Source organism: Phyllostomus hastatus, unplaced genomic scaffold (genome assembly GCF_019186645.2).
Source record: "Phyllostomus hastatus isolate PE091 unplaced genomic scaffold, TTU_PhHast_1.1 phas_contig_152, whole genome shotgun sequence".
Lineage (NCBI taxonomy): Eukaryota > Metazoa > Chordata > Mammalia > Chiroptera > Phyllostomidae > Phyllostomus > Phyllostomus hastatus.
Window position 1 is genome coordinate 11870766 of NW_025333622.1, and position 26758 is coordinate 11897523.

The window sequence follows — 26758 nt, forward strand, 5'->3', positions numbered from 1 at the left end:
ATCCAATAGCTTCCTGATTTTTCTGCTCCCCTTCTGGTTACCCAGTGTCCCATTCATTCTCCACCAGTAGCCAGTCATCTTTATAAAACCAAAGTTAGATTTCTCTCCTCTACTTAAAACTCTCTATCGACTTCCTATTGCACTTAGATTAAAATCCAAACTCTTTCTAAATCCTGCAAGGCCCTATCGATTCCTCTGACCTAATCCCCTACAATGCTCCCCACTGCTAGCTAATGCTACAGCTTTCGTGGCCTTCTTGCTGTCCTTCAAATATGGTCAGGCTCAGGGCTTTACCTCTTGTTCCCACTACCTGGATTGCCCCAGATTTTCATTGGCTGTCTTCTTGTTATTCATGCCTCAGCTCAGGGGTTATCTGCTCAAAGAGACACATCCTAAATATCCTATTTAACTAGAGCTTTCCTCCTCACTTTCTCTCTCACATTGCAGTGTTTATTTTTGGCCCTCCAAACTCACCTCTTGGTCAGAATGTAACCTTCTGGACCTAATGTATAAAAGTAAATATATTTCATAACTTTACTAAATGAATGGTGGACCGTAGGCCTCAACCGTGGTTAAGTAGAGGAATAGTTTCAAATAGTATAATGGAAAGCACAGAGAATCTGGAGCCAGGTTGACTTAGGTTTGAGTATTATCTTGCCACTCACTAGCTTTGCGACCCAGGTAAACCAGTCTTTATGCCTAGAAGTTTAACTCGATAGGACAGGGATGCCTAAACTGCCATATCAAAGAACTATAGTGATGAACAAATGAAATAGCACATAAGTAGGAACTCGGTGAAATGTAAAGGGATGTTGGAATATTACCATAACAAGGTCTTAGTTGACAGGGGTGGGTACAAGAAACAGCTGCTGCGAAGGGAGGCAAGGAGATGGAAAAAGAGCTCAGTGGGTGGCCCTCAGCGGACGCTGGAGAGTTTCCCTGTAACCGTCCACCCCACAATCGCTACCCTCGGTTCTACTCGGCCCTTTCCCCTTAGTCGTGTGTAGGTGACGATGCCTACAGCGTCTTCCTGCTCTTTCTCCCCATCCTCGCCGTGTGTTCAGAACTACTCACCTCACTGGCCGAACCATGGTTACCTTCAAGGATGGATATATGGAACTATAAAGTTCTTGCACGCAGCACAGGCGGTTTCAATTCCCGCCCAAACCAAACACCGGAGTTCTCCGCCCCCTGACAACAGTCCTCCAATGATTACCAGCCATCCTTACGAACGCGCATGCGTCCTCAGTGGACCTCATTTGTTCACACCCCTCCAATTCATTGCCCTTCCTCTTCCGTTCTACCAGAGTCGAGTTTGTACTTAGCCGCTGCACTTTCGTCACAAGGGTGGCTTTTGTGCGTACTCTGAAATATACAACAACGGTAGAAATACACCTTCTTACACTTTAAATGGTTAAATTGAGACAGGATGGAACAAGGAGGCACTTAGACCGAAGAACTTTTTACGTGGTGCCGGGAAAAGAAAAGGTGTGGGCGAATCGGCCGCACCGGATTTGCTGGGTGTAAAAACCTGCGGGTAAGTCAGCTGATGTTCCTGTGCCGTGGCTTCTTGACAGCTCTGAGTGTGCAGATCCCTCGGACTTCGGAACTTGGAGAGGTGAGTCCAGAACCGAGAGCGAGGATGCCCCTTCAGAATGCAACCCAGTAATAGAGCGACTGCCCCCTCCTCGGCTGGAGCTTCGCAGCCCCGCAGTCTGCCCTCATCATCTCTTCTCGGCAGTGTAAGTTCGGTCCTGCTCTCGTCCTCCCATCCCATTTTTGCATGGGAATCCTTCTTTGACTTCACCCTGCTTTAAAGAAAGAAAATGTGGGAAGAGAGAACTAAAGAATTAATTTGTTGAAACATACGTCTAAGTGTTGAACCTAGTGACACGAAAGCTAATGGTTATTATTTACAAAAAATATTCAGCCGAGGAAAAAGAGCAATAAGTGTTTTAGGCAAAGGAAGAGCATTCAGAAAGGTTGGGAGTGGGAAAAGAGGTTGTTTTGGCATTGAAAGGGGTTCAGTACGGCTGGAAAATAAAGTTTGCGAATTTGTGCCTTGGGGAGGAGAGGTGCAGGTGCTGAAAAAGAAAAAACCTGGAGATTTAAGCAGAGGCATTGTAAATTGGGTTAAAGAGTTTGAATTTTATCCTGAGACCAATGGAATGTTATAAAAGTGTTTGGGCAGATAAATAATATGATCAGGTATCTACTTTGGAAAGATTACTATGGGTCCACTGTCCTATCCTATTCTAACTCAGAATAGTGTAAGAACTGCTTTGATGAGGAAAAAGCCTAGACATTGAATCTGGGAAGGTGGCTGATAAATAAACCTTTACTTGATGTTGATTCTTAATTTTCTTGACTAGATTTTCTTCTTTCTGAACAGCATCCTTCTGGGATATTTTGTCTGAACAGCATGTCTTGTGGGATATTTTGTACTTTCTATTTTCTGCGTGTCTTTTTCCCATATGGAAATCTTTCGAATGCCCATCTCCCTTCTCTCTACCCCCAGTCTGATCTCATACAACATGAGATCGCCAAGATCACTTCTTGGTCCCTGATCTGTTACTTTGACTTTATAGTCACCATCTGTTTCACAAATTCTATTATCTTCCCACCCATGTATCTCTTCCTAAGAATCCTCTCTGCTATTTTCTCCATGTTCTTTTCCTGTTCTTGAGACCCCTACCTAGGAATGCAAAGTACTCTATGGGCACATTTTTTCTTAAATAACCCTTAAACTTTTCATTTTAAAAAGAAGCACTTCATTTTCCTCATGAAGATGAAAATGCAGGGATAAAAGTAGGAAACCTAGAATAACTGGCTCAGAGTCACTCAAATAAAATCTCTGAATGGCAGAACATTGTCTTAGGTACATCATGTTTTTGATGGACTTACACCCTGCTGCTTAATTTTTTGTTAGTTCTGTAGTGATCCTGCAAAAGAAGATGAAGAAAAACAGAGAAAGATTCTGCAACAGAGAAAGGGAATTTGTGTATAAATTCAAAATAGGAAGTCAGTGCTTAGAACTGAGGGTGCCCCTCAAATTTCCCGTTCAAGAGAATGCCAGTGATTTACATGGACGTCTGATGCTGTTGCACAGTTTACCATGCTTCATAGAAAAAGGTGAGAACTGATGTTTTTTAATACTGCTTTATTATTTTCCTGGAGTCTCTGTCATTAAAAGTTTCATGTTAGAAAGCATAAACCTAAGAAACGTTGGAAAGAGCCATAAATGTGAAGTGTTTAATTTCTTTCAGGAACAAAAATGTTCTCCAGACTTTTGTTTTATTTAGTGCTTTTTCTATAATCGTTGTAGTTGTTTATAAGGCAAGTTAGTATAAAAATTAAGTTATATAATGAAAAATTAGTTACAAAGTCTGAAGTAAAACTTTTAACCTCTTAATTTAGTTGGGTGGATTCATATGGCATTTCAGCTATCACTTATTATATTATAGAATTATATTGCTAAGTGCATTGCCCCTTTAATGATCTTGTTCTCAATTCCTGAGATGGCATGGAAGAGAAAGATTATAAATCTTTGAATAATTTTTGCTTACCTAAATTACTTCCATAATCTCATCTGTATTAAACCATTTCTAAAAGTCTATATTCCACCTCACAAATGAGAAAAAAAAATTTTAAATTGAGAATGTGTTGGGTTGGAGATAGTTAGAGTTCAAGGAAACCTAGAAACTTTCCAGCACAATGTCATTGTACAAATAAGGAAATCTGTACATAAAGAGGTTAAATTATTTGCCTATGGCATTGGTTCTCATTATTTGTTCCCTGATCAGAAGCAATAGCATCAGCTGGAAACTTTTTAGAATTGCACGTTCTTGAGCCCCACGCTGTTCTTGCTGAATCAGAAACTCTGGGGAATTCTGATGCATGCTCAAGACTGAGAAGCAGTGGTCTAATGTAACATTGTAGACAGAGCCAACACAGGAACCAAGTACCCTGACTTCTATCTCAGTGCTTTCTCCATTATATTAGTCTCTAAGTATTGTCTCTACAGGTGGAACTATAGAGAATAGAGAATATAGAGAATCTGAATTAAATCAGTTTTAGTATACTAATTCAATTATGATCTCTTCAAAATCAAACTGCATAGCAGTATATGTATAGGAAACTATTTCATTTAATACAGTAACCTTCAAACCCTCAAAATCTGTACAAGGGTTCTTTCTATGTGTGACTTTACCTACTCAGTTTCAAACTGAAGCATTAGGCGTAAGAAATTAACAGATTATATCAAAGTTATGCAGGAGAGTTATGCATGAGGCGTAAGAAATTAACAGATTATATCAAAGTTATGCATGAGAGTTATGCATGAGTTTCAAACTGAAGCATTAGGCGTAAGAAATTAACAGATTATATCAAAGTTTTGCATAAAATTCTATTTTATGCAAAATAGAATTTTGACTATTCTTCAAGCAGTAACCTGTAGCAGTAAAGAAAAATGTTGTTAGGTAATGATCCCCTAAGCTTTTTTTATTTAGACATTTTATTAAGGGGATAAGCTTGATGTAATAAAATTTCACATTGGAATGCTTAATCAGGTAAAATATTCCCTGTTTATGTCTGGATTTTGCTGATGATGGCATTTCTTGACCCTGTTACAGACTTAAAAGAAGCTCTGAGCCAGTTTATAGAAGAAGAATCTCTCCGAGATTATGATAGAGAGGCTGAAGCATCTCTGGAAGCTGTGAAGTCAGGTGAAGTAGATTTACATCAACTGGCAAGTACTTGGGCCAAAGCTTATGCTGAGGTAAGAATATTGATCAGATTGTAAATTTCAAGAATATTTTGAACTTTGATGAGGATTTTTAAATTGCTAAGATAATACTGAAACAGTTGAAGAATCCTTTTTTCTCTAATTGCAAAAATTTATTCCATAACATACAATACATATTGATGCTTGAATACTTCTTTTCCATATCAGGGTAAGTACCTAAGACTCAGCACTTTACGTAATGCTTTTATAAAACAAGAGGCTACTTTTGTACCTCTAACCAGCATAGGGTTGCCAGATTTAACAGGACACCAGTTAAATTAGAATTGCAATTAAACAACAAATAATTTTTTAGTAAAAGCATCTTCCACATATTCTATGGAACATATTTATAATAAAAATTTATTCATTCTTTATCTGAAATTCTAATTTAACTTGGTGACCTGTGTTTTATCTAGCAACCCTACACTAGCAGTAGTAGCTTATTTTAATCTGGTTTACTTTGTCCTCCCACTTACCTTTACTGTTGTTAGACAGTTATTTAATGTCACCATTTTTCTATTAAAATATTATACCTTATTTCATAAAGTTTAAGATGCTATTGATCATAGCACACCATTATTTTATTTACTACTAAGAACACCTCCACCTTTAAACTATGATAGAATGCCATGATGCTATCAAATATAAGATATATTCTGATTTTTGGAGAGTTGTAATATGAAAAAATATGTATCTTAGAATTGATGAAATATGCTACTTGAAGAACCTATTATATGCCATGTACTATATTACGTTTTGGGTATAAAATAGTGAGCAAGACAAACACAAAAGAAGTTTATATTTTAGTTAAAGAGGGAGATATAGCACTATGTGAACAAACAAATACATTTAATATTTGCGAGCTATAATGAGTGAATTACATTCCACTTTAAGCAATTCAGTCTATAAGAATAAAAAAGAAATCAATTTTATAGGATCACATTTATCATTCTAAGCAGTTTGGTCTTTGCCAGAGAGGTTTCCTAGTTTATATAAAAGATAACACTACTTATACATATTGTTTTAAATTCTAAAAATATAATTATTTTATTTTAAAAAGATATGTCTGTGATAATTACAATTTAAAGAAACCTACAATTTAAAGAAACAATTTAATCTTTCTACTGATAAAAAGAAAGAAAGCTATAAGATGTATTAAAAGAATAATTTCACTGAATTTATTCAACCAATATTTTTCTACCTCTAAAGTGGATGGGGTATATTGCTGAGGCTAAATCTTTGCCCTCTGGAAGTATACAGTCTAGTAGGAAGACAAAGAAATCCACAGACTGTTGCAACACTGTTAGGATTAGGGTAAAATACTGTGTGATCATTTAGAGAAGTTGGGGGAAGAAGGAGTGGTCAAGAAAGAATTCTTGAAGAAAGCAGTTTCTCCTCTAGGATTGCTTGTTCTAATATAAAATCTGGAAGCAGAACCTCTCCCATCCCTGATTTTATGTAACCAACAAGAGAACTTCCTCAATACTAGGTCAATAAATGCTTCCTTGTTTTTTTAATGATAAAAAATGATTACCATATATACTAAAGTTATGGTTTTACTTTTGTGCTTTAGCCATTCTAAAAATAGGAATTGACTATCTTTCAAATTAATGACCCTCACAATAGTAACAATAATAGTAACATCAGTCTAACAAAATAATAACAGTTTATACTTATTAATTTAATCACAAGAGTAGAGATTTATCATGAATTAAAAATCATCAGTATCAATTGAGCAAGTACTCTATTCTACACTCTACACATTTAGTAAGTACATAGCATTTTTTGTAGAGTTCAGATTTCTAGCAGTGCCAGGGTTAGAACTATAGTAGCTTGTTCATCTTTAAGGAATTAAGGAGAAAGAAAGGCAAAGAAGTGATTTTTAACAGTAAAAAAGGAAATACTGACAGGAAAGTAAAGGACAAGAACCAAGTATTGCTATACCCACTGGATATGCTTGAGTTCTCACTGGCTGTGAAAATTACAATATAAAGACCAAGCAGCTCAATACAAACTTAAGAAATATGAGAATTAGTGACCAAAAGGGAGGAATTAAAAAAGAAAAGGGAACTCTGTAGCAGATTACAAAAGGGCCTGCAAGAGATTAGAAGCTGCAGAATTGTGGAGATTAGAAAAATCGTATAACCAGCAGCTGACTCTGATGGTGGAAGCAGAACGGAGCAGTCAATGAGACAGAAGAGTGCTAAAGCTTCTCTGCAACATACAGGTAAACGTATTTCAGTGACCTGGAGATGAACAAGGACCACTGATAAAGAGGTACAATAACAGAATGTTTATAGTAATATAAGTTGCCTAGGATTATGAGAGAATGAGCTCCATTTTGTATAAGTGGATTTACTAGGTATTTCAGATGTAACATACTTAAATCATGAAACTTTTATTTTAACCACTTTTTCATGAAGATCTTTTGAAAATGTAGTACACTTTTCCTTGTTTTCTTAAGCATGGTATATCAAATTCAGTTCTAACTTCCTTTTGACCCCAGGTCATCATTATAAATGTAAGTGATTATACCTTTATACAATGATACAGCGAGGCACTGCTACAGAGGGAGGCCTGTCTGTCCCATCACTGCAGAGACATACTGAATATGCTGCTGTTATATAAGGATTTTTCATTAAAGAGGACCAGTGACCCTCATACATAGAGCTGGACTTTAATGGATATGCTTTCTGGTATAAGGAAGTTTTTTTGTTTTTTTAATAAAGATTTTATTTATTTATTTATTTAGAGAGGGTAAGGGAGGGAGAAAGAGATGGAGAGAAACATCAATGTGTGGTTGCCTCTCACACATCCCCAACTGGGGACCTGGCCCACAACCCAGGCACATGGCCCAGACTAGGAATGGAACTGGTGACCCCTTGGTTCACAGGCTGGCACTCATTCCACTCAGCCATACCAGCCAGGGCGGTATGAGGAAGTTTTGATGGTTTACTAGAGTGTATGTGACTGTTAATTCCTACCCTATAGAGTAATGCTATTTTCTTCTGCATTTCCTTCTCGTTTCTACTGTCAGAGGATCTATTACTTGCCTTTTTCTGCTTTTAGTCCCTAAAAATCCAATTATACTGTTTGTTCTAGTCACTCCTGTATCATTTGTTATTACATTAGATTTCTTCCTTTTTAAAACAATGAGAAATAAACTCTGATAGATAAGGAAAGGCACACAGAGGAATCATTGTCAAAATTCTGAAGTTTGCTGTTTGTTTTTGGTGGTGCCTTGTCTTCCATTTCAGTCCTTATTTCTCTTTGTATTCATTGATTCAGCAAATGGGTATTGAGCATCAGTTACATATCAATTATTGTATTAGGCACTTGGGGTATAACAAAAACCAAATAGACACAGTCCTTGCCCTCACAGAGTATACGGTCTAACAGGGAGACATGAGTCAAATTCACTTCAGTGCAGTGTGGTGAGTGGTGTGAGAGGGGGACTACAGGGCGCTGTGACAGCACAAAGCTGGTACACATATGCTAGTCTACAGAACTTTGGGAAAGCTTCCTAGAGGACAGAGAAATTTAGTTAAGATCTGAAAAATGGTTGTAAATACGTGGGTGAAAGGTGTATGATGGGGGAGTGGAGAGAGAATATCCTAGACAGAGGGTGTAACATATATAAGGCCTGGAGGTAAGAGAGCCTGTGGCACATTAGAAAAAGCGAAAAAAGTTCAGAATGGCTAGAAAAGAGTCTTGCAAGCCATCTTAAATTTTGTCTTTATGCTGACGGTAATGAGCAGCTTTGAAGGAGTTTAGCAGAGGAGTGAGAAGATCATGTTTACATTTTGGAAGAATCAGTTTAGTGTATTAGTGTGAAGAATATCTTGGAAGGGAGAAATTTGAAGTAAGTTAGAAGACTTACAGTTTTAGGGAAGAAATGATGAAATCTTAGTCTAGATAGTAGTAGTGGGGATAAAAAAGACAATAAATGTTTTTTATTCATATATTTACTCATTCAACAAATACTGTATGTGGGTCCTGTGCTATGCATTAGGGGTGTACCATCAACAAACTTGGTTCTTATTCTTACCTACTGATATTACACAAGAACATGACTAATATATAATTGTAAACATGTTATAGAGAAATAAATATGCTGCCAACAGAGAGAACTGGGAAGTGAGAGGCTAATTGATAGGGGTTTAGTGAACTCTTCTCTAAGGATGTAACATTTAAGCTGAAATGTAAATGATAAAAGATCATTTGGCCCAGATTTCTGTTTTGGACTACTGGGTAGATGGCTAAATGGGGTCTCTGCTCATTTGAGGAGAGGCAGGTTTTGGCATAAAAGTGATGGATTCAGTTTTACACCTATTGAATGTGAAATGCCTATAAGACACCTAAGTAAAGCTGTCTCATAAGGTCTTAAGTATATAGATCTGGCATTCAGGAAAGATAATTGGACTGGAGACATGGGTGTGGAAGTCATTCATACACGGATGAATTGTGAAGTCATAGAATGGACGAAATTGTGCAGGGTGTTTATGTAAAATGAGAAGATTAGATGCCTGGAAAGAACCCTGAGAAAACCCTGTATTATAATTGTATTGACTTACTTGTATCCTTTACTTGTGGATGTCTACCTGGAATTGTCTACTTTATTGTCTGTTATAGCTCTGGTATCTAGTACAGAGCCTGCAAATAATAGGGCTTTAGTGTGTGCTGGATAGATAGGATAGATGGATAGCTGCCCCCCCCCACCCCGCCAAAATAAAAAAGGATGAATGAATATACAAACAAATGAACAGACACTGGCACTTAAGGGATAAACAGAGGAAGAAGGACCTGCAAAGGAAAGAGAGAAACTGGCCAAAGATGTAGAGAGAACATAAAAGACTATAGTTTAATGAAAGTTAAGAAAAAGGCACCAAGAAGGAGGGAATAGAATAGTCAACAGTTTCAAATGCTGCAGAGAAGTCCAAGCAAGGAAAAGACTCAATGACATTATCTATGGGGTCTACCAAGTTATCTTATCTATGGAAAGATCAGTTTCAGTGGATTGGTGGGGACAGTAATTAGATTTCAATGACTTTAAGAATGTGTGGGAGTGGAAATAGAATGAGTATAGATAACTCAAGGGCTATATAGAGAAGAAGAATGAGGCACTTTCAAAATGGGAACACAAAGTCAGAGGTTTGTTTTTTTAGGATGGTAGAGATGAAGACTAGAAGGGATAGAATTCAGAACTCAAGTAGCGAATTAGTCTTTACTGGGAGGAGGGACACTTCTTTCACTATAGCAGAAAGGGTGGATATAAGTTAAGAAAATGTTACTACTTTGATAGCGGAAGTTGAGGATATTTTCTTCTAACTGCTTCTACTTTATGGAGAACTAATAAAGACAGGTAATGTTTTCAGATGAGGTGGGGGACTAATGAGATAGCTGGATGTTTGAGAAGAGAACTAACCAGAGGAAGATAGATTGCCAGTCATCAGTGAAGGGAAGGGTTAGAGTTAACACCTGTCTGCCACCATAAACTTTGGGGTTTTCGTAATTTTTCTGCTGCAGCTCTCTACAGCCTGGCTGTAAGATTTAGAGTTTTATTAGGTGACCAAGAGAAACAGTATCAATTGGGGGAGTTGAAGATTTTGACAAGACAGTGGTTGAATGCTGGACCCTGCAGTGTAAACTACAAAGGGAAGAAAGTGAAGTTAGGCGGGAGCTAATGGCTGATTAAAAAAAAAGAGAGAGGGAGAAAGTAGAATGGCCTATGGAGCAGGGGTCCTGATGAGGTTGAAGAAACAATAGCCTGGGAGTAATTGAATGAAGTCTCGGTTGGAGGTTATACTCAGAGACTGAATGTTTGAATTTTCGAGGTTGAATTGTTCTTAACAATGGTATAGAATGGGTGACTGAGGTGGAGTGGAAGACTTATTAAAGAGTTCAGAGGAGAAAGAAGGCAAGGCATAGGATGGGTTATCCATGAGACATCCAAGTGATCAAGGCTGGTGACAGGATGTGGGTCAGAGAAATATGTGAATGAGGGTGAGGGACAGGTAGGTTGTTAGGTAACCATAGTTGCTAAAGACAAGTGATGCCTAATGATTTGAGCCTCAAAGAAGCTGAGCTTTATGACAGAATGTGGAGGTAAAAAAATAACAGCCTGGACATTGAATACTTTTCTCTCAGCAGGCCTTCACTCAGTGTCCCATTCCTCTCGGTTTTCACAGTCCCCTTTCTCATATCGTCTCTCCTGAGGCAATGGAAGGGTTAGATGAAGGGAAACTATTTAAATGGTACTTCTCATGTAGACAGTTTCTACCTATTCTGAAGCTTGCTATAGGCTGAGTTTTCAATTGATGCTGCAAATTATTAATTAGCTGATATGACTAGTGGGGTACTGCATGTCTGGTGTTATGTACGCCAGGCAGATCCCTACGATCTTGCTCCTTCCTACAAAATTTTAGCCTGAACCTGACATAAATTTTGAACCGAGTTTAAGTCACATGGACTGGTTATAATTCCTAGAGCAGTGCGAGGTCTAAAGATATGGAGCAGCCATCAGAATGTGGTTTCAGGTTTTCAGAGGCATAGAGTAGATGAAATCCATGTTCTAGATTGAGCACATCATCTTAAACCCTTCCCTCCTGATCTGCCAAATTGATTGAAAGAAAACCAGGGGGGAAGTTCACCTACTGATTGACCAAGTTCAAAATACCTGTTGCTGTGATTTATCCATTTGTTTTCTTTTTAAAGTAAATTATTGCTGCAGTAAGGTTATAGATCAGGAGTACCAGGACCATGACCTTTTAGGAACTAGGCCACACAGTAGAGGCTGAGTGGCAGGCAAGCGAGTGAACTGGTCCCAGGTGGCAAAAAGCTTAGGAACTGCTATTATAGATTATGGTGTTTAATTTTTTCTTTGGTAAGAAAAGGGAAGCATTCAGATTTTTCTTTTTTATATAATTTTGTATCTACAAAGATCAAATAATGGAAAACATTGAAATCTTTTTGTTATTTCTACTTTTGCCATTAAATTGTATGATCCTTGACAAGGGGCTTCTCAGCATATCAGTTTCCTCACTTGTAAAGCACTGTGTCTGTATGGTGTGCCGATACAGGACATGTCTGTGGGACAGGTCTCTGTACCTGCCGGGGTGGATTTGTGTGTTGTGCTGAGGGTATTCTGTTTTGCCTCTCTCTGGGTTTCTGTTTTTGTTGTTTATAAGTGTTTACTCAGTTGCGTTATCATTTGATAGCTGCTGTTTTCAAGTACCTACAAGCATGCTTACATTTTAAGAAGAAAGCAGAGTATTAGGAAGGATCAAAATAAGGAAATTACATATATTCATCTTCATATAAAATTCTATGTATGAATTGGGTTTTCAAAGTCATTGCATCACCACACTTTGGACCACATAGGTAACCTCATTTTCTAAATGGATAACCTACAAAACATTTTTAGCAAAATATTTCTTAATAATGAAAAGATTTTTCTAATTATGTAATTAATACATGCAAATTATTCTATTATACAATCCCTTATAATATAAAGAAAGCAAAAGACGTCAGCAGTCCCACTGTCCTGAAATAGCCATCATTAGCATTTTGTTGATCTTCCCTTTGTGTATATATGTGCTATTTTACCGAAGGTGGATTATAGCACACTTAGCCCCATCGATGGCACTTTCTGTCTTTCCCTCCACATTAGCCCCTCCCCATCTTGCCTCCAGGTACCTATATTAACAACTTAGTTTACATCTTTTTATTTTTTTATGTGTACTCAGATCATCCCAGATAACCAGTATATACACAAATAAATAGAAGGTCCTTCTGTCCTTGTCTGAGGTACAAAAATAAAATCATAATACACTTTTCTGGTAGTATATTAAATAAAAATCCTACATCATAATTTTAAAATGTCTGTGTATCATTTGCAGACCACATTAGAGCATGCAAGGCCTGAAGAACCAAGCTGGGATGAAGATTTTGCAGACGTGTACCATGACCTAATCCATTCCCCTGCCTCTGAAACACTCCTAAATTTGGAACATAATTACTTTGTTAGTATCTCAGAACTGATTGGTGAAAGAGATGTGGAGCTGAAAAAATTACGAGAGAGGTATTTCAGATTTCTTGCATTATCATAATAATGTTACATTGTCAAATAGATGGCCTGCAAAACTTATTTTTATTTTGTTATGAATAAAATAGAAAAAGATCTTAATATTAGAAATTAATTATTTTTGTGTGTTTAAATCTGTAATTTCAACTGGGAAATCCTCATAAGTTAATAAAACTTCTCAAGTGATTTACCTAAATAAATTATGGCACTTTACATATTCTTATTTTTCATTAGAGGAACTGAGATTGAGAATAGGCTGACAGTGACCAGAGGGGAAAGAGGAGGGAATTTCAAGGGAAAAGGGAAAGGTTTGCAGGAACAAGTATAAAGGACACATGGACAATAACAAGGGGGGGTGGAAATGGGAGGGAGGTGGGGAGGGCTAGGGACGTGGGCCTAGATGGAGGTAAAAGACAGAGAATCGTACTTGAACAACAATTAAAATAAAATTCAAACAAAATAAAATTTTTAAAAAATAATGATAAAAAAAAAGAGGAATAGCTTACTTCTGTTGAAGATTTGCTTTGTTCCAGGCACTGTACAAAGTGCTTTAAATGCTGTCTTAGTTCAGGCTGCTATAGCAAAATACCATAGACTAGGTAGCATAAACAACAGAAATTTACTTCTCTCTCCTGGCTTATAGACACTGTACCTTCTTGATGTGTGCTCACGTGGCCTTTCCTCAGTGTGTGTTCCTACTATGTTTCTTCTAGAAAAAGAGCTCCCACATCTCTTCCTCTAGGCACTAATTCCATTACAAGGACTTCAACTTTCTAAACCTAATTACCTCCCAAAAGCCCTACCTTCAAATACTATCACATTAGGGTCTTAGGGTTTCAACATGAATTTGGAGAGGATACAAACATGCAGTTCATAACAGATGCCCTATTTCATTCGATCTTTACCACAACCCTACTATTATACCTATTGTGCAGATAAGGAAGCTGAGGCTTAAATATGTCTAAAGACTTGCTAGAATTTGAAGCCAGGAAACTATGACTCTAAACCCCTTAAGGACTATACCATACTGCCTCCCTGTTTGGAACCTATTTAAAACCTTGCTGTGACTAAGTCTGTAGTCTCTTTCAGTTCATTTTGTAAGCTTATTTACATTATGGAAAAAAACATACTGAAAGAAGTTTTAATTAGATTTGAATTTATTTTGTATGGATTACGTAATACAGTATGCAAACTGTATTAGGTCCAAACTGTTTTATGGTCCATTTTTTTTTTCTTCAGAGTAAGTTAAAAAATTGCTAACATTACTTATTTTAAAGCATGACTTTCCAGACTGGTTCCTGGTAATTCCATAATTGTAGTAATAAATCAGGACAAACTTCTTCTAGATAATCCATTTTGATTTAGCTGATTCTAATAATATTTATTGCCTTAAAAACATTTACTTAAGACTTTAGGTATATATGGCATTAGGATAATTTTTTTAGTGTGGCCAATATAAAATTTCTCTGATTGCAAAATTATATTAGGAACAAATTACATATTATGAAATCAGTCCCAAATAAGTACATTTAAAATGATATACTGATTTGCTTCTGTCCTTCATTAGCTTCACATCAGAAAACTTTGGGGCTAACAAAATGAGAATAATGTATTATTTTGAGGGTTGTCACAGTTAAGAAAACTTAAAAATAAAAATCATAAGCAAATGGATATAATCACTTTTCCTGTGGGCTACTGTCTTTTGTGTAGCACATCAGCATTTTTCTTATATTGCATAGATTTGTAAACTTCCGTAATAGTTCCATTCCTCTGGACCTTTGATTCTCATATCTAGTAAGATAATAGAATTGTCTCTGTGTCCAAAAAGAACATGATGTTTTGTGACATTTGTCATTCTTTATGGATTTGGGTTTGCTGATACGCTCTTTTAAGGCAGTTTATTTTTTTCCAGATGGCATACGTACAGTGTGGGTAGTTGCCACCAGGTAAATAGTTGAAGCTGTGTCCATGGGGGAGACAAAAATTTGATTTTGTTCTAGTTCTTTATTCTGCAGCCAATAAAATTGGGATTATATTCTTAAAATAACAAAATAAAGATTAGATTTTTACGAATATATAAGAATAGCATTACCTCATACTAATTAATTACCTTCAGTTGAACTTCGTTCATTTGATTTTCTCCTACCAGGGCTTCAAATAATATAACTCATTCTGAATCAGTTCTTGGATATCAGGTTTTTTGGGACTGCAGTCATTCTGCCTATTTAGGTATATTGAAAAAAATCCCCAACTTGGCCATTTATAGTTCATATCGATAGCCCTTACTCGTCATTTTATTCAAGCTGGTGAACTGCTCTAAACTTTGGCCCACTCTGCTGCCTACTCACTGTACCTCCCAGAAAATTACATATGTGGCCGTCAGTATTCTGCAACTGTTCACCTCTGGAGAAACTGAATTAACTTATCAATTTTCTGCATTTACTGGAAATGTACACATTTTTTTTCTATCATGGAATAGTTTTTAGTAAGGGTTTGTTTTGGTTTATGTTATTTTTTGAAATGTCTTTTGCCCAAACTTCTTGATGGGGCTTTGCCTTTTTTCTTTCTAAAATATAAACAATATTTGCATACATTTGTTTTTAAAAAGTTTTGTAGTTTATCTTTCACATATCCACACTGTTTGCTTGAAAAGGAAAAATAAGCTATGTTCCTCTTAAAAGTACATAATACTTACTGCAAAGGTGAACAGTAAGTTGGAATTCACTGGTATCTGTGGAATTTCACCCAAAATTTTGGTGCTTAATTCATTTATCCAATTGATGAGTAGAAGAAACACCTTTTCCTATTTTCTTTAATTTCACTGTATATATTTAAAAGACAGTTTCTAAACACAACATCAATACAGTTATAATGATCTTCTTTCCAAAGCACGTTCAAGATAATGTATAGGTTATCAGAATTATCATGCCTGACATGCTGAGCCAATACATAGTAGTTCATCTGAAATATAATAACATTCCTTTGATTTTAACCATAGAAAATACATACTGTGTTATTAATACAGGGTGGGGCAAAAGTAGGTTCACAATTGTGAGTATGCCAAACAGTTTATTCTTGTATTATTTATTAATTACTGTATCATTTGCCATACAAACAACTGTAAACCTCCTTTTGCCCCACCCTGTGTGTCATTAGCTACTTGTGTTTCTGACATACATTTAGGGTAAAATGAATGTTCATGAAATTTTATTTGTTGAGTTCCTATCTGTTAGTCTTTCTTTTTCCTCACTGGAAATTAGCTGCTTTTGGCAAACCATATTCAAGTAATGTTTTATAACTTCAAGATGGCAGTGATATTTTTTATCCACTAGAGGGAACATGTGTAATGTAAAATATTGATATATTCACATGGAAGTTTGTTTTTATAAATATTTAGCAGTTATTTCTGTTTTAAATAAAAATCTTACTTGCCAGCATAATCTTTTCCTGACCTCTAGTAGTTAGTAAAACAATGTAGTCCCCACTCCATTAGAACTAAGTGGGGACTAAATGGCATTGAATGCTTAATAGTAGAAGATATATATATATAGAAATGTATAAATGTATAACATATGAGTGAGTTTCATTTATCATATACATATAATTATCTTAATCAGTTGTTATAAAGAAGTATAAACTTTTTTCTAAGAGCAATTTGCTTAACTAGAATGATACAAAATTCTTTAGATTGGTGTCTGTTTCATTCTTTCCAGGTTTGTTTGAAATATGTTTTAGAACAAACTTTAGAAGATAATTTTTTGATTTGAAAATTTTAATGAACTTATTTATTAAAATAAAACATTACAGAATGGGCAAGAAACTGTAGGCGTACAGCTCACTAAACTTTTACAAAGTAATTACACCCATGTAATAATCACCCAACTCAAGAAATAAAATACCTCCAGCACTGCAGAGGCTCCCTCATCCTCATCTAATCACTATCCATCTCTCTCCTATACATAACCATTATGTGAACTTATAATACCATTGATTAGCTTTGCCTGCAGGGAAAACCATTTTTAATTTCTGTACATTATTTATTTGGATAAATGAAGAAGGTAAAACTAAAACATATCTCTAGAAGTATTTTATATTCCTCTGTAAAGAGAGCTTGTAATTTAATATCAGTTTCACTTCTTAGAACCTAAGTGGCAGCTTCTGGTTATAATAGAAACTAACTTCCAAAGGTTGACATTACTTTAACTCATGTACAAATAAATAGAAATCTTGTATTTAAGCTGGAATTGCAGAGTATCGTCTTCGAGGAAATGTGCTGATAAAAAGGGGTCTGGGCTTTTAAATATTAGCCATGGAAATTGAAAGGTGACCTAGATTTTGACTGCTTTCCTTTATGCCTTAAATTTAGATTAAAATTTAGCTACACAAATGATATTTATATTAAATTATATGAAGTTATGATTATAATTTCCACATCTCCACTTCTGACATTTCAAAATGCTTTCCAGGTATTATAGTTGCCATTCTTGGACATATTCCTATAAAATGAAAATTGTATTTTCACTTCACAGAGATTGTTCAAAGAATCTGGAGTGTTCGTATACCTTCAGATTCTGATGAATATATATGATCTTATTTATGTTTTAGACAAGGCATTGAAATGGAAAAAGTGATGCAGGAATTGGGAAAATCACTGACAGATCAAGATGTAAATTCACTGGCTGCTCAGCATTTTGAATCCCAGCAAGTAAGTGAAGTACAATGACTGTTAGATATGCAGTTATTCTTTTTTTACTTACTTATTTTTGTAAAAAAGATTATTTAGCCAATATACTCTTTTTAGGATTTAGAAAACAAATGGTCAAATGAATTAAAACAATCAACTGCCATCCAAAAGCAAGAGTATCAGGAATGGGTGATAAAACTTCATCAAGACCTAAAAAATCCAAACAACATCTCTCTCAGGTATTAATCATGCATTCTTTATTAGATGGAAGTTTATTGTTAGTAATAATTTGTGTTTATTATAAAATTGAACCTTTTTAGTTGTAGATATTTTTAAGTTACCAATGAAAATTTAAGATGATTTTATACTTTAAAAATATCACAGATTTTATGTGGATTGAGAGGGGGATTAATTGGATGATTTAAAATAGGGATTTCTCCCCTAGAACTTAGCCTTATAAGTCTCTTAGATGTGTATACCTAAATACCCCAAATACTATCTCTTGTTTCTTTAAATTGGTTTCCTTTAGTTCAGTAAACATCAGGTGAGTACATCTTAAATACTAAGCTTTCTCTAAGCAGAAAATAAAAACAATAACTGCCCATGTGGAGCTTATATTCTATTGAGAGTGATCTGTAAATAAAACAATACTGTACAGAGTGATACGTGCAGTAGTAGAAGCATGTACAATGTACAATAATAGTATAGAGGACTTTTTGTAATTCATAATTTGTATGGTACCTGTGGCCTAAGTACATTGTGTTTCATATATAACCCTAGAACTTGACAGTGCCTATGTTGTTTCCTGGGCATACATTCATATACTTGAGAATGTCTTCTTCCACATCCTAAAGTATATTTCAATTGGAAATATACTTAGTATAGTACAGTAATCCTATTTCTAGCATTAGCTGATATATACTCCAAACATTTAGAAATAGCATTTTATTTGTATAATGTCAGTTTCCCCCATTAGTCTTACCTTGAAGACAAAAATGACATTTGTTTTTGTTGCTGTATACCAAATCCTTGCCAAGTGTCTAGCTCTTGGCACTGGTACCTAAGACATACATGCTCAATAAGTATTTATGGACTGGGGACACACAGGCAGACATACAAGCAAACTGTTTACCTGATACTTATAGCTCCTCTTATCTAAGTATCATCATCTTTCATTTGCCTTATTGTTTTCCCCAAGACAACACGGTAGAAATACTTAAACAATGGTTATGATTAGAAATGGGATAATATTCTTAACACTAACATATTTGACTATACTCATTCCAAATGAAAATAGTGATGAATACAATAAAAAGGGAAAGATGGAGGGAAAGCTGGACTGGGAACATCTGTATGCCATAATATTACAATGACGTTTCTCAGACTGCTAGTTGCACTCTGCTAGGGACCATTCTAGATTCTTTACTTTCCAATCAGACTTTTAAAGTAACAATAAGATGAAATGGAATGGAACAGAGCACAATAGAATAGGGAAAAATATCAACATGCACTATGCATGAAACTTTCTATAAATGAATGTATGTATTGAGCCAAAATGTAGAATATATACTGTATATTATCAAAATTGTGGAATGTCACTAATTTAGTTAGTGAAGCTATGAAACCTCCATTCTGCAAAAATTATCTTTCATTTTGCTGCTGTAGTTACAGAAATTCAATATATAGGATTAATTCTATTTTGTAAGTATTGACCTCTGGCTGCTGCTCCTTTTAGAAACCAAATATTCCCAGGAAAGAGTATTTTTACTATGACTTTATTATTTTGCTTTCCTGTTTTGATAGAGGTTTTCTTGGGCAACAGAAATATGTTTTCAACACAACTATGTACAGAGTGGGGCAAAAGTAGATTTATAGTTGAGTACACAAAACATAGTCTATTTGTGCATCATTATTTAGTAATTCTTGTGTTATTTTTCATACAAAAAACTGTAAATCAACTTTAACCCCACCCCGCATAGACTCCTATGAGCTTGATAAAAAATGTATTTTATTTTTATTTATTTTACTTTTTTTCCTTTTTATTGAATTTATTGGGGTGACACTGGTTAACAAAATCATATAAGTTTCAGGTGCGCAATTCCATAACACATCATCTGTATATTGTATTGTGTGTTCCTCACCCCAAGTCAAGTCTCCTTCCATCACCATTTATCCCCCCATACTCTCCTATACCTCCCTCCATCCCCCTTCACCAGCAGTCACCAGTAACCACACTCTTGTCCCTTTCTTGAGTTTTTTTCTTTTTCTCAATCCCTCTACCACCCCTGCAACAAACCTCCCAGTCCCTCTCTACAGCTGTCATCCTGTTCTCTATATGTCTGTCATTCTTTTGATTCTTAGTTTATTTTGTTCATTAGATTTCCCATTAGAGTGAAAACATGGCACTTGTCTTTCTGTGACTGGCTTATTCACGTACATAATACTCTTCAGGTCCATCTATGCTGTTGCAAAGGGTAGGATTTTCTCCCCTTTTTTTATAGCCAACTAGGATTCAGTCGAGTATATATACCACAGCTTTTTTATCCACTCATCTACTGATGGGCACTTGGCTGCTTCCAAATCCTAGCTGTTGTAAATAATGCTGCAATGAACATAGGGGTGCATATGTTCTTTTGATCTAGTGTTTCTGGATTCTTTGGGTAAATTCCCAGAAGTGGAATCACTGGAGTATAAGACAGTTCCATTTTATTTTTCTCCTCACCCAAGGACATTTTTTCATTGCTTTTTAGAGAGACACAAACAGAGAGGGTTTAGAGAGAGAGGAAGGGAAGGAGAAAGAGACGGAAGCAAACTATTGACTTGAGAGAGAAACATCAGTTGGTTGCCTTTTTGCATGTGCTGAAAAGCACCCCAACCAGGGACTGAACCTGCAATCCAGGCATGTTCCCTGATGGTGAATTGAACCCACAACCTTTTAGTTTGCAGAACAACACCCAACAAACTGAGCCACATGAGTCAGGGTCCATGTTCTATCTTTTTGAGATAACTCCCTACTGCTTTCCACAGCTGCTGCATCAATCTGCATTTCCACCAACAGTATGTGGGGGTTCTCCTTTCTCCACATCCTCACTAACACTTGTTTGTTGATTAATTGATGATAGCCATTCTGACAGGTGTGAGGTGATACCTAATTGTGGTTTTAATTTGCATTTCTCTGATGATTAGTGACATTGAGCATCTTTTCATATGGCTGTTGGCCATCAGTATATCCTCTTTGGAGAAGTGTCTGTTCAGGTCCTTGGGTCATTTTTTAGTGGGATTGTTTATTTTTTTATGTTGATTTGTATAAGTTCTTTATAAATTTATTATTTTAACCCTTTATCAGATGTATCATTGACAACTATGTTCTCCCATTCAGTGGATTGAATTTTCATTTTGTTAATGATTTACTTTGTATAAACTTTTTTTAAATTATTTTTTAAAAGATTTTATATATTTATTTTTAGAGAGGGGAAGGGAGGGAGAAAGAGAGAGAGAGAAACATCAATGTGTGGTTGCCTCTCACGTGGCTCATACTGGGGACGTGGCCTGCAACCTAGGCATGTACCCTGACTGGGAATCGAACCTGTGATGCTTTGGTTCACAGCCCACGCTCAATCCACTGAGCTACACCAGCCAGGGCTGTAAAAATTTTTTAATTTGATGTAGTCCCATTTATTATTTTGTTGTTTCCCTTGCTTAAGGAAATATATCAGAAAAAAAATATTACTATGAGAATTGTCTGAGATTTTACTGCCTTTACTGTCTTTGAGGATTTGTATGGTTTTGAGACTAACATTTAAGTCTTTAATATGAGCTTTTTCTTGTATATGGTATAACAAAATGGAATAGTTTCATTTTTTTGCATGTATATGTCTGATTTTCTCAATACCATTTTCTGAATAGACTTTTTACCCCATTGTATGTTTTTGCCTCCTTTGTCAAATATATATTGACTGAAAGGTGTAGGTTTATTTCTGGGCTCTCTATTCTGTGCTATTGATCTATGTGTCTGTTGTTATGCTATTACTGTGCTGTTTTGATTACTATGGCTTTGTAGTATTGTTTGATATCAGGTATGTGATTCCTCCAATTTCGTTTTTCTTTCTCAAGATAGCTGTTGCTATTTGGGTCTTTTGTGGTTCCATATAAATTTTTGTAATATTTGTTCTAGTTCTGTGCAGTACACCATTGGTATTTTTGTGCTGAATCTATAGATTGCTTTGGGTAGTATGGACATTTTAATGATGTTAAGTCTTCCTATTCATGAAGACAATATATACTTCCACTTATTTATATCTTCTTCAGTTTTTTTCTTCAGTGTCTTATAATTTTCCAAGTACAGGTCTTTTACATCCTTGGTTAAATTTATTTTTAGGTGCTTTATTCTTTTTGAAGCATTGTGAATGGGATTGATTTTCTAGTTTCCCTTTCTAATAGTTTATTATTAGTATATAAAAATGAAACCAATTTCTGGATATTTATTTTGTATCCTACTACATTTTTGAATTCATTTATCAGTTCTAGTAGCTTTTTGATGGAATCTTTAGGGTTTTCTTTTTTTTAATTTATAAAAAATTGTGCATTCTTTGTTTTTTTTAATTGTTGTTTAGTTACAATTGTCCCTCCTTTTTCTCTATTGCCCACCCCTTCCCCATACCCCACATATACAGTATCATGTTATCTACAAATAGTGACAGTTTTACTTCCTTTCTAATTTTGATGCCTTTTATTTCTTATTCTTGTCTGAAGCTATGACTAGGACTTCCAGTACTAGATTGAATAAGTGAGGTAAAAGTGGACATTCCTGTCTTGTTCCCAATCTTAAGGAAAACATTTGTAGTTTTTGCCTGTTGAGTATGATATTGGCAGTGAGTTTGTCATATATGGCCTTTATTATGTTGAGGTATGTTCCCTCTATTGCCACTTTGCTCAGAGTTTTTATCATAAATGGGCGCATTTTTATCAAATGCTTTTTCTGCATGTATTGATATAATCATATGTTTTTTATCTTTCATTTTGTTTATGTGGTGAATCACATTTATTGATATACAAATGTTGCATCCTTGCATTCCTGAAATAAGTCCCACTTGATCATTGTGTATGATATTTTTGATGCTTTAGTGTGTTCAGTTTGCTAATATTTTGTTGAGGATTTTAGCAACTGCACTATGCCAGGGCCTACCCTGTGTCTTTTGATTGGTGCAGGTAAACCATTTACATTTAAAGTAATTAGTGATAGGTACATATTTATTGCCATTTTATTCTTTTAACTATGTTCCTCTGTTCCACCACCTTGTCCTCTTCCTTCTTAAAGTGGGCTCTTTGACACTTCTTGTAATGCTGGGTTGGTGTTAAGAAATTCCTTGGACTTTTTCACATCTAGGAAGCTGTTTATTTCTCCTTCAATTTTAAATGATAGCCTTGCTGAGTAAAGTAGTTTTTGTTCTAGGTCTGCTTTTCATCACTTTGAATATGTCATGCCAGTCCCTCTGGCCTGAAATGTTTCTGTTGAATAATCAGCTGACAGTCTTACAGGAGCTCCATTGTAGGTAACTGTCTTTCTCTTGCAACTTTTAAGAGTTTCTCTCTGTCTTTAACCTTTTGCATTTTAATTATCATGTGTCTTGGTGTGGGCTTATTTGGGTCTATCTTGTTTGGGACGCTGCACTTTTTGCACTTTTGTGTCTTTTTCCTTCACAAGATTAGGGAAGTTTTCTTTCATTATTTCTTCAAATAGTTTCTCAATCACTTGCTCTTTCTCTTTTCTCCTTCTGGTACCACTATGATGCAGATATTGTTATACTTTATGTTGTCCAAATGTTCCTTAACTATCCTCACTTTTTAAAATTCTTTTTTTTCTTTGTGTTGCTCTCACTGGGTGTTTTTTTTTTCTATTTTGTTTTCCAAATCACTTCATCTAAACTCCTGTTTATTCCTTCCAGTGTATTCTTTATTTCAGATATTATATTCTTCTTTTCTGATTGGTCCTTTCTTATGGTTTCTGTGTCCTTTTTCATGCTGTTGAGCATCCTTACAACCCTTGCTTTGAACTCTGTATCTGTTAAATTTCTGGCCTCTATTTCATTTAGCTCTTTTTCTGGATATTTCTTCTATTCTTTCATTTTGGGCCTTCCATTTCATTGTCTTCCTGTTTTGGCTGCCTCTTTGTGTTTGTTTCTATGTATTAGATAGATCTGCTCTGACTCCCTGTCTTTGTGGGGTGACCTTATATAGTAGTTCCCTGTTGGGTCCAATAGTGCAGTCTCCTTTATCACCTGAAATGGGTGCTGCCAGATGTCTCTTGTGTGGTTTATGTGAGCCATCCTATTGTAATTGAGTCTTGATTGCTTTTGGCCTGTTCATGCATGGAATCAGCCCTCAGACTGGCCATGAGGCTCAACCCCAACCATGGCATGTGACCTGCTGTGCAGGTACTGGCCACACCAAGTGTTTGGTATTTGGTGCCTGCTGAGTGCTCCCTCTGGTTATGCTACTTGTGAAGCTTATTTTAGCCTGCTTTGATATTGTCTGAAACTGGCCACTGGGAATGTTGGTTCTGGGCCTCTTGGGAGGGACTCTGGTGCAGGTCAGTGTAAGACACTGCCTGTGACTGGCCCTCTGCAACCTGTTTGAAGCTTCAAGTGATCCACAGTTGTGTCTGCCTCTGCTGGGCCTGGGTGCACATGGGAAGGACCAAGCTGTGTGCCAAGGCTGGCTTTTAGCAGCACTGGGCCCCAGGACAGTTAGCAAAAGTCCCAAGGCACCCTGATAAGATCTGCCTTTTCCTGCCTCTGCCAGCTGATGTCCCGTTAGGCTCAGTCACTGGAAGAGTCTCTGGCTGTACTCCTCAGCTGGGCATAAGCTCCAGGAATTGAGGAAGAGGGAGTCCAGAGAGGAGCTAATCCTTTCCCCAAAGTTGATGCCACACGCAGGGAGGGGAGTGCTCCCCCTAAGGAAAATGGCATCTGTGGTATGGGAAAATAACTGAGCACAGGGATCCTGGTGGCTGTTCCCTCAGCTCCCTCCTCATAGCCACAAACCCAGACTCTCCTCATGTGACTGTAGTTGGTTCCACCCTCCTTCCACCAGAGCCCAGGGTGAGTGGCTGCAAATGAAGTTTTGTGCATCAGCTTTTTGATAGGGTTCCTGTGTCTCTAGCGGACTCCTGTCTCTCCCTGGTGGACAGATGTTATGTGGACACCTCTTCCCGACTCTGGTGCTCTGGACTAGGGAGCCCATCTTGAGGTTTAGACATACCTGCAGCTGAGAATGAACCCCTGTAGCTGAGATAACCCTCGGAACCTCAGCCACCTCCCGTAGGAAGTGGGCCAGCCCTTTTTGTATCTCCACCCTTCTTACCAGTCTTGTTGTGGATTTTTCTGTAAATTCTTGGTTATAAGACTTCTCTTTATCTAGTCTTCCATTGGTTATTCAGCTTGCTTTTTTAAAAAAGTAAGGTCTATTGGAGGAGAAATTACATAAAGTAAAATTCACCTGTTTTAGATCAGTTTTATCGTAGCTAAGATATTTTTGCCTAATCCAAGATTACAAAGATTTTCTTCCGTTTTCTTCTGGAAGTTTTATACTTAAAGTTATATATATAAGTCATGATGTATATCATATTATATATAAATACTAATAAATTATTTGCTATAAAGTAATGAAGAAATATATCTGTATATGTTGGTCTGTAGTTTTTTTTCTTATAACATCTTCATTTGGTTTTTAGATTGGGGGAACATTGGCCTCATAACATGAGTTGTCGGTTTACTGATGAGCCTGTCAAAGGAGTTGATATCTGTTACCATTGATCTGATGATACCATGTTTTATTTGTAGTACTTTCATTTGCTTTCTCTCTTTGCTTGAATTCCTTATCTGCCCTTGTGTGTTGTTTTACACTAGATCTTTTAGCATTTTATTTATAGTTATTTGAAAATCTCTTTTAGTCCCAAAATCTGGGTCATCTGTTTATGTTGATTGCTTTATCTATTTACAATGACTTTTTTGTTTGTTTTCTTGTCTGCCTTTTTGGGTCTCTCTCTCTCTCTCTCTCTCTCTCTCTCTCTCTCTCTCTCTCTCTGAATGATGAATTCTGTATGTATTAGAAAAGAGACCAAGGTAAATAATATTTATATCCAAAATGAACAGGCCATTAATGTGAAAGTCATGCAAATCTAGTTGGCAGTTGAGCTGAGTTTGGTTCTTGTTCCCTCAGGACATCACTAGCTTCATCTTCTATAGTAGTAAACTGCTACCACTTTTTGTTTGGGTTTTAGAGGGTTTTTCTCTGTCATTCTGCTCCATCCTTAGTTTATGGTAATCTGTGCAGGCCTTGCCATAGCATGTGTCTCCTCTGTGCAGTTGCTTGATCCCCCAGCAATAGACTGTTGTTTGTTACTTGCTGCTAGGCTTAGAGTTGGGGGTGGGAGACAGGTCTCTGTTGTCTTTGTCCAGCTTCAGTCTTGGGCAAGCCTCATATACTCAGGCCCTGGACTTGGGACATTCTCAGCACTTCCACCTGTGCCAACAAGGTGGCGCTCTTGTCTCCTGACCTGCCCTCATTGTTTTCTTCAAAGCACCTAGTGGAGTCTAATGAAGACTTTGCAAACGCATGCAAACTTCCCTTGTGCTTGGGGTACATAGCTATTATAAATAGCTGTTATAAATTTGCTAGCCTATACTTGACTTTTAAGAATTTGTTACAATTTTAGCTGATTTCCTCTTACCCACTTACATTACAGCAACACATTTCTACCATGCTCTACCAAAAATGAAATGTGTCCTGTTTCTCCTTGGAGGGTGTGCCACACTTTAGAATTTAGTTACTTGGTTGTATTGTTATCTCAAGTATCTGATGGGCTCCAGAAAAGTTATGATTTTATATGCAGGGTCCAGCAAAAGTAACACCATTGAGTGTAATTAGTAGAGTATGTGAATGTCTTGCACAAGGTGTACAGCAATTTGAATATGTCACCTAAAATGTCACATGGTGTGCTTGAGTATGATATTGTTATTACAGAATCATATGCTTCTGATTTTGTAATTAAAGATTTTTATGCAATAAAAAAGGGACATTATTTGTGCTGGACCCTGTATTTAGCTTTTTTTATTATTATTATTAGAGTGGGAATGACCTTCTTTTGTGGCTTTTTGTATCCTAAGATGATATTTTATTAATATAAATTTATGTTTAGGTTTATATT

General features: G+C 36.3%; 2 protein-coding genes across 5 annotated transcripts in view; one reads left to right on the forward strand and one right to left on the reverse strand.

Annotated features, from left to right (window-relative positions):
- The window catches only part of RAD51AP1 (RAD51 associated protein 1), a 30562-nt gene extending 29382 nt beyond the window's left edge, over positions 1–1180 (reverse strand). The window contains exon 1 of one of the 2 annotated variants that reach the window (XM_045830561.1): positions 1075–1180. In XM_045830561.1, the coding sequence (XP_045686517.1) occupies positions 1075–1091 (17 nt within the window). In that variant the 5' untranslated portion in view covers positions 1092–1180. Of the gene's footprint in view, positions 1–294; positions 339–1074 lie in introns of those variants that run through there. The other variant, XM_045830560.1, reaches the window with a different exon arrangement.
- Positions 1181–1366: 186 nt separating this feature from the next.
- Positions 1367–26758, forward strand: part of CUNH12orf4 (chromosome unknown C12orf4 homolog) — a 53088-nt gene continuing 27696 nt past the window's right edge. Inside the window, exons 1-7 of one of the 3 annotated variants that reach the window (XM_045830643.1) lie at positions 1367–1488; positions 1578–1742; positions 2930–3132; positions 4632–4777; positions 12682–12863; positions 17472–17571; positions 17668–17789. In XM_045830643.1, the coding sequence (XP_045686599.1) occupies positions 2955–3132; positions 4632–4777; positions 12682–12863; positions 17472–17571; positions 17668–17789 (728 nt within the window). In that variant the 5' untranslated portion in view covers positions 1367–1488; positions 1578–1742; positions 2930–2954. Of the gene's footprint in view, positions 1743–2929; positions 3133–4631; positions 4778–12681; positions 12864–17471; positions 17572–17667; positions 17790–26758 lie in introns of all 3 variants that reach the window. The other 2 variants (XM_045830646.1, XM_045830645.1) reach the window with 2 other exon arrangements.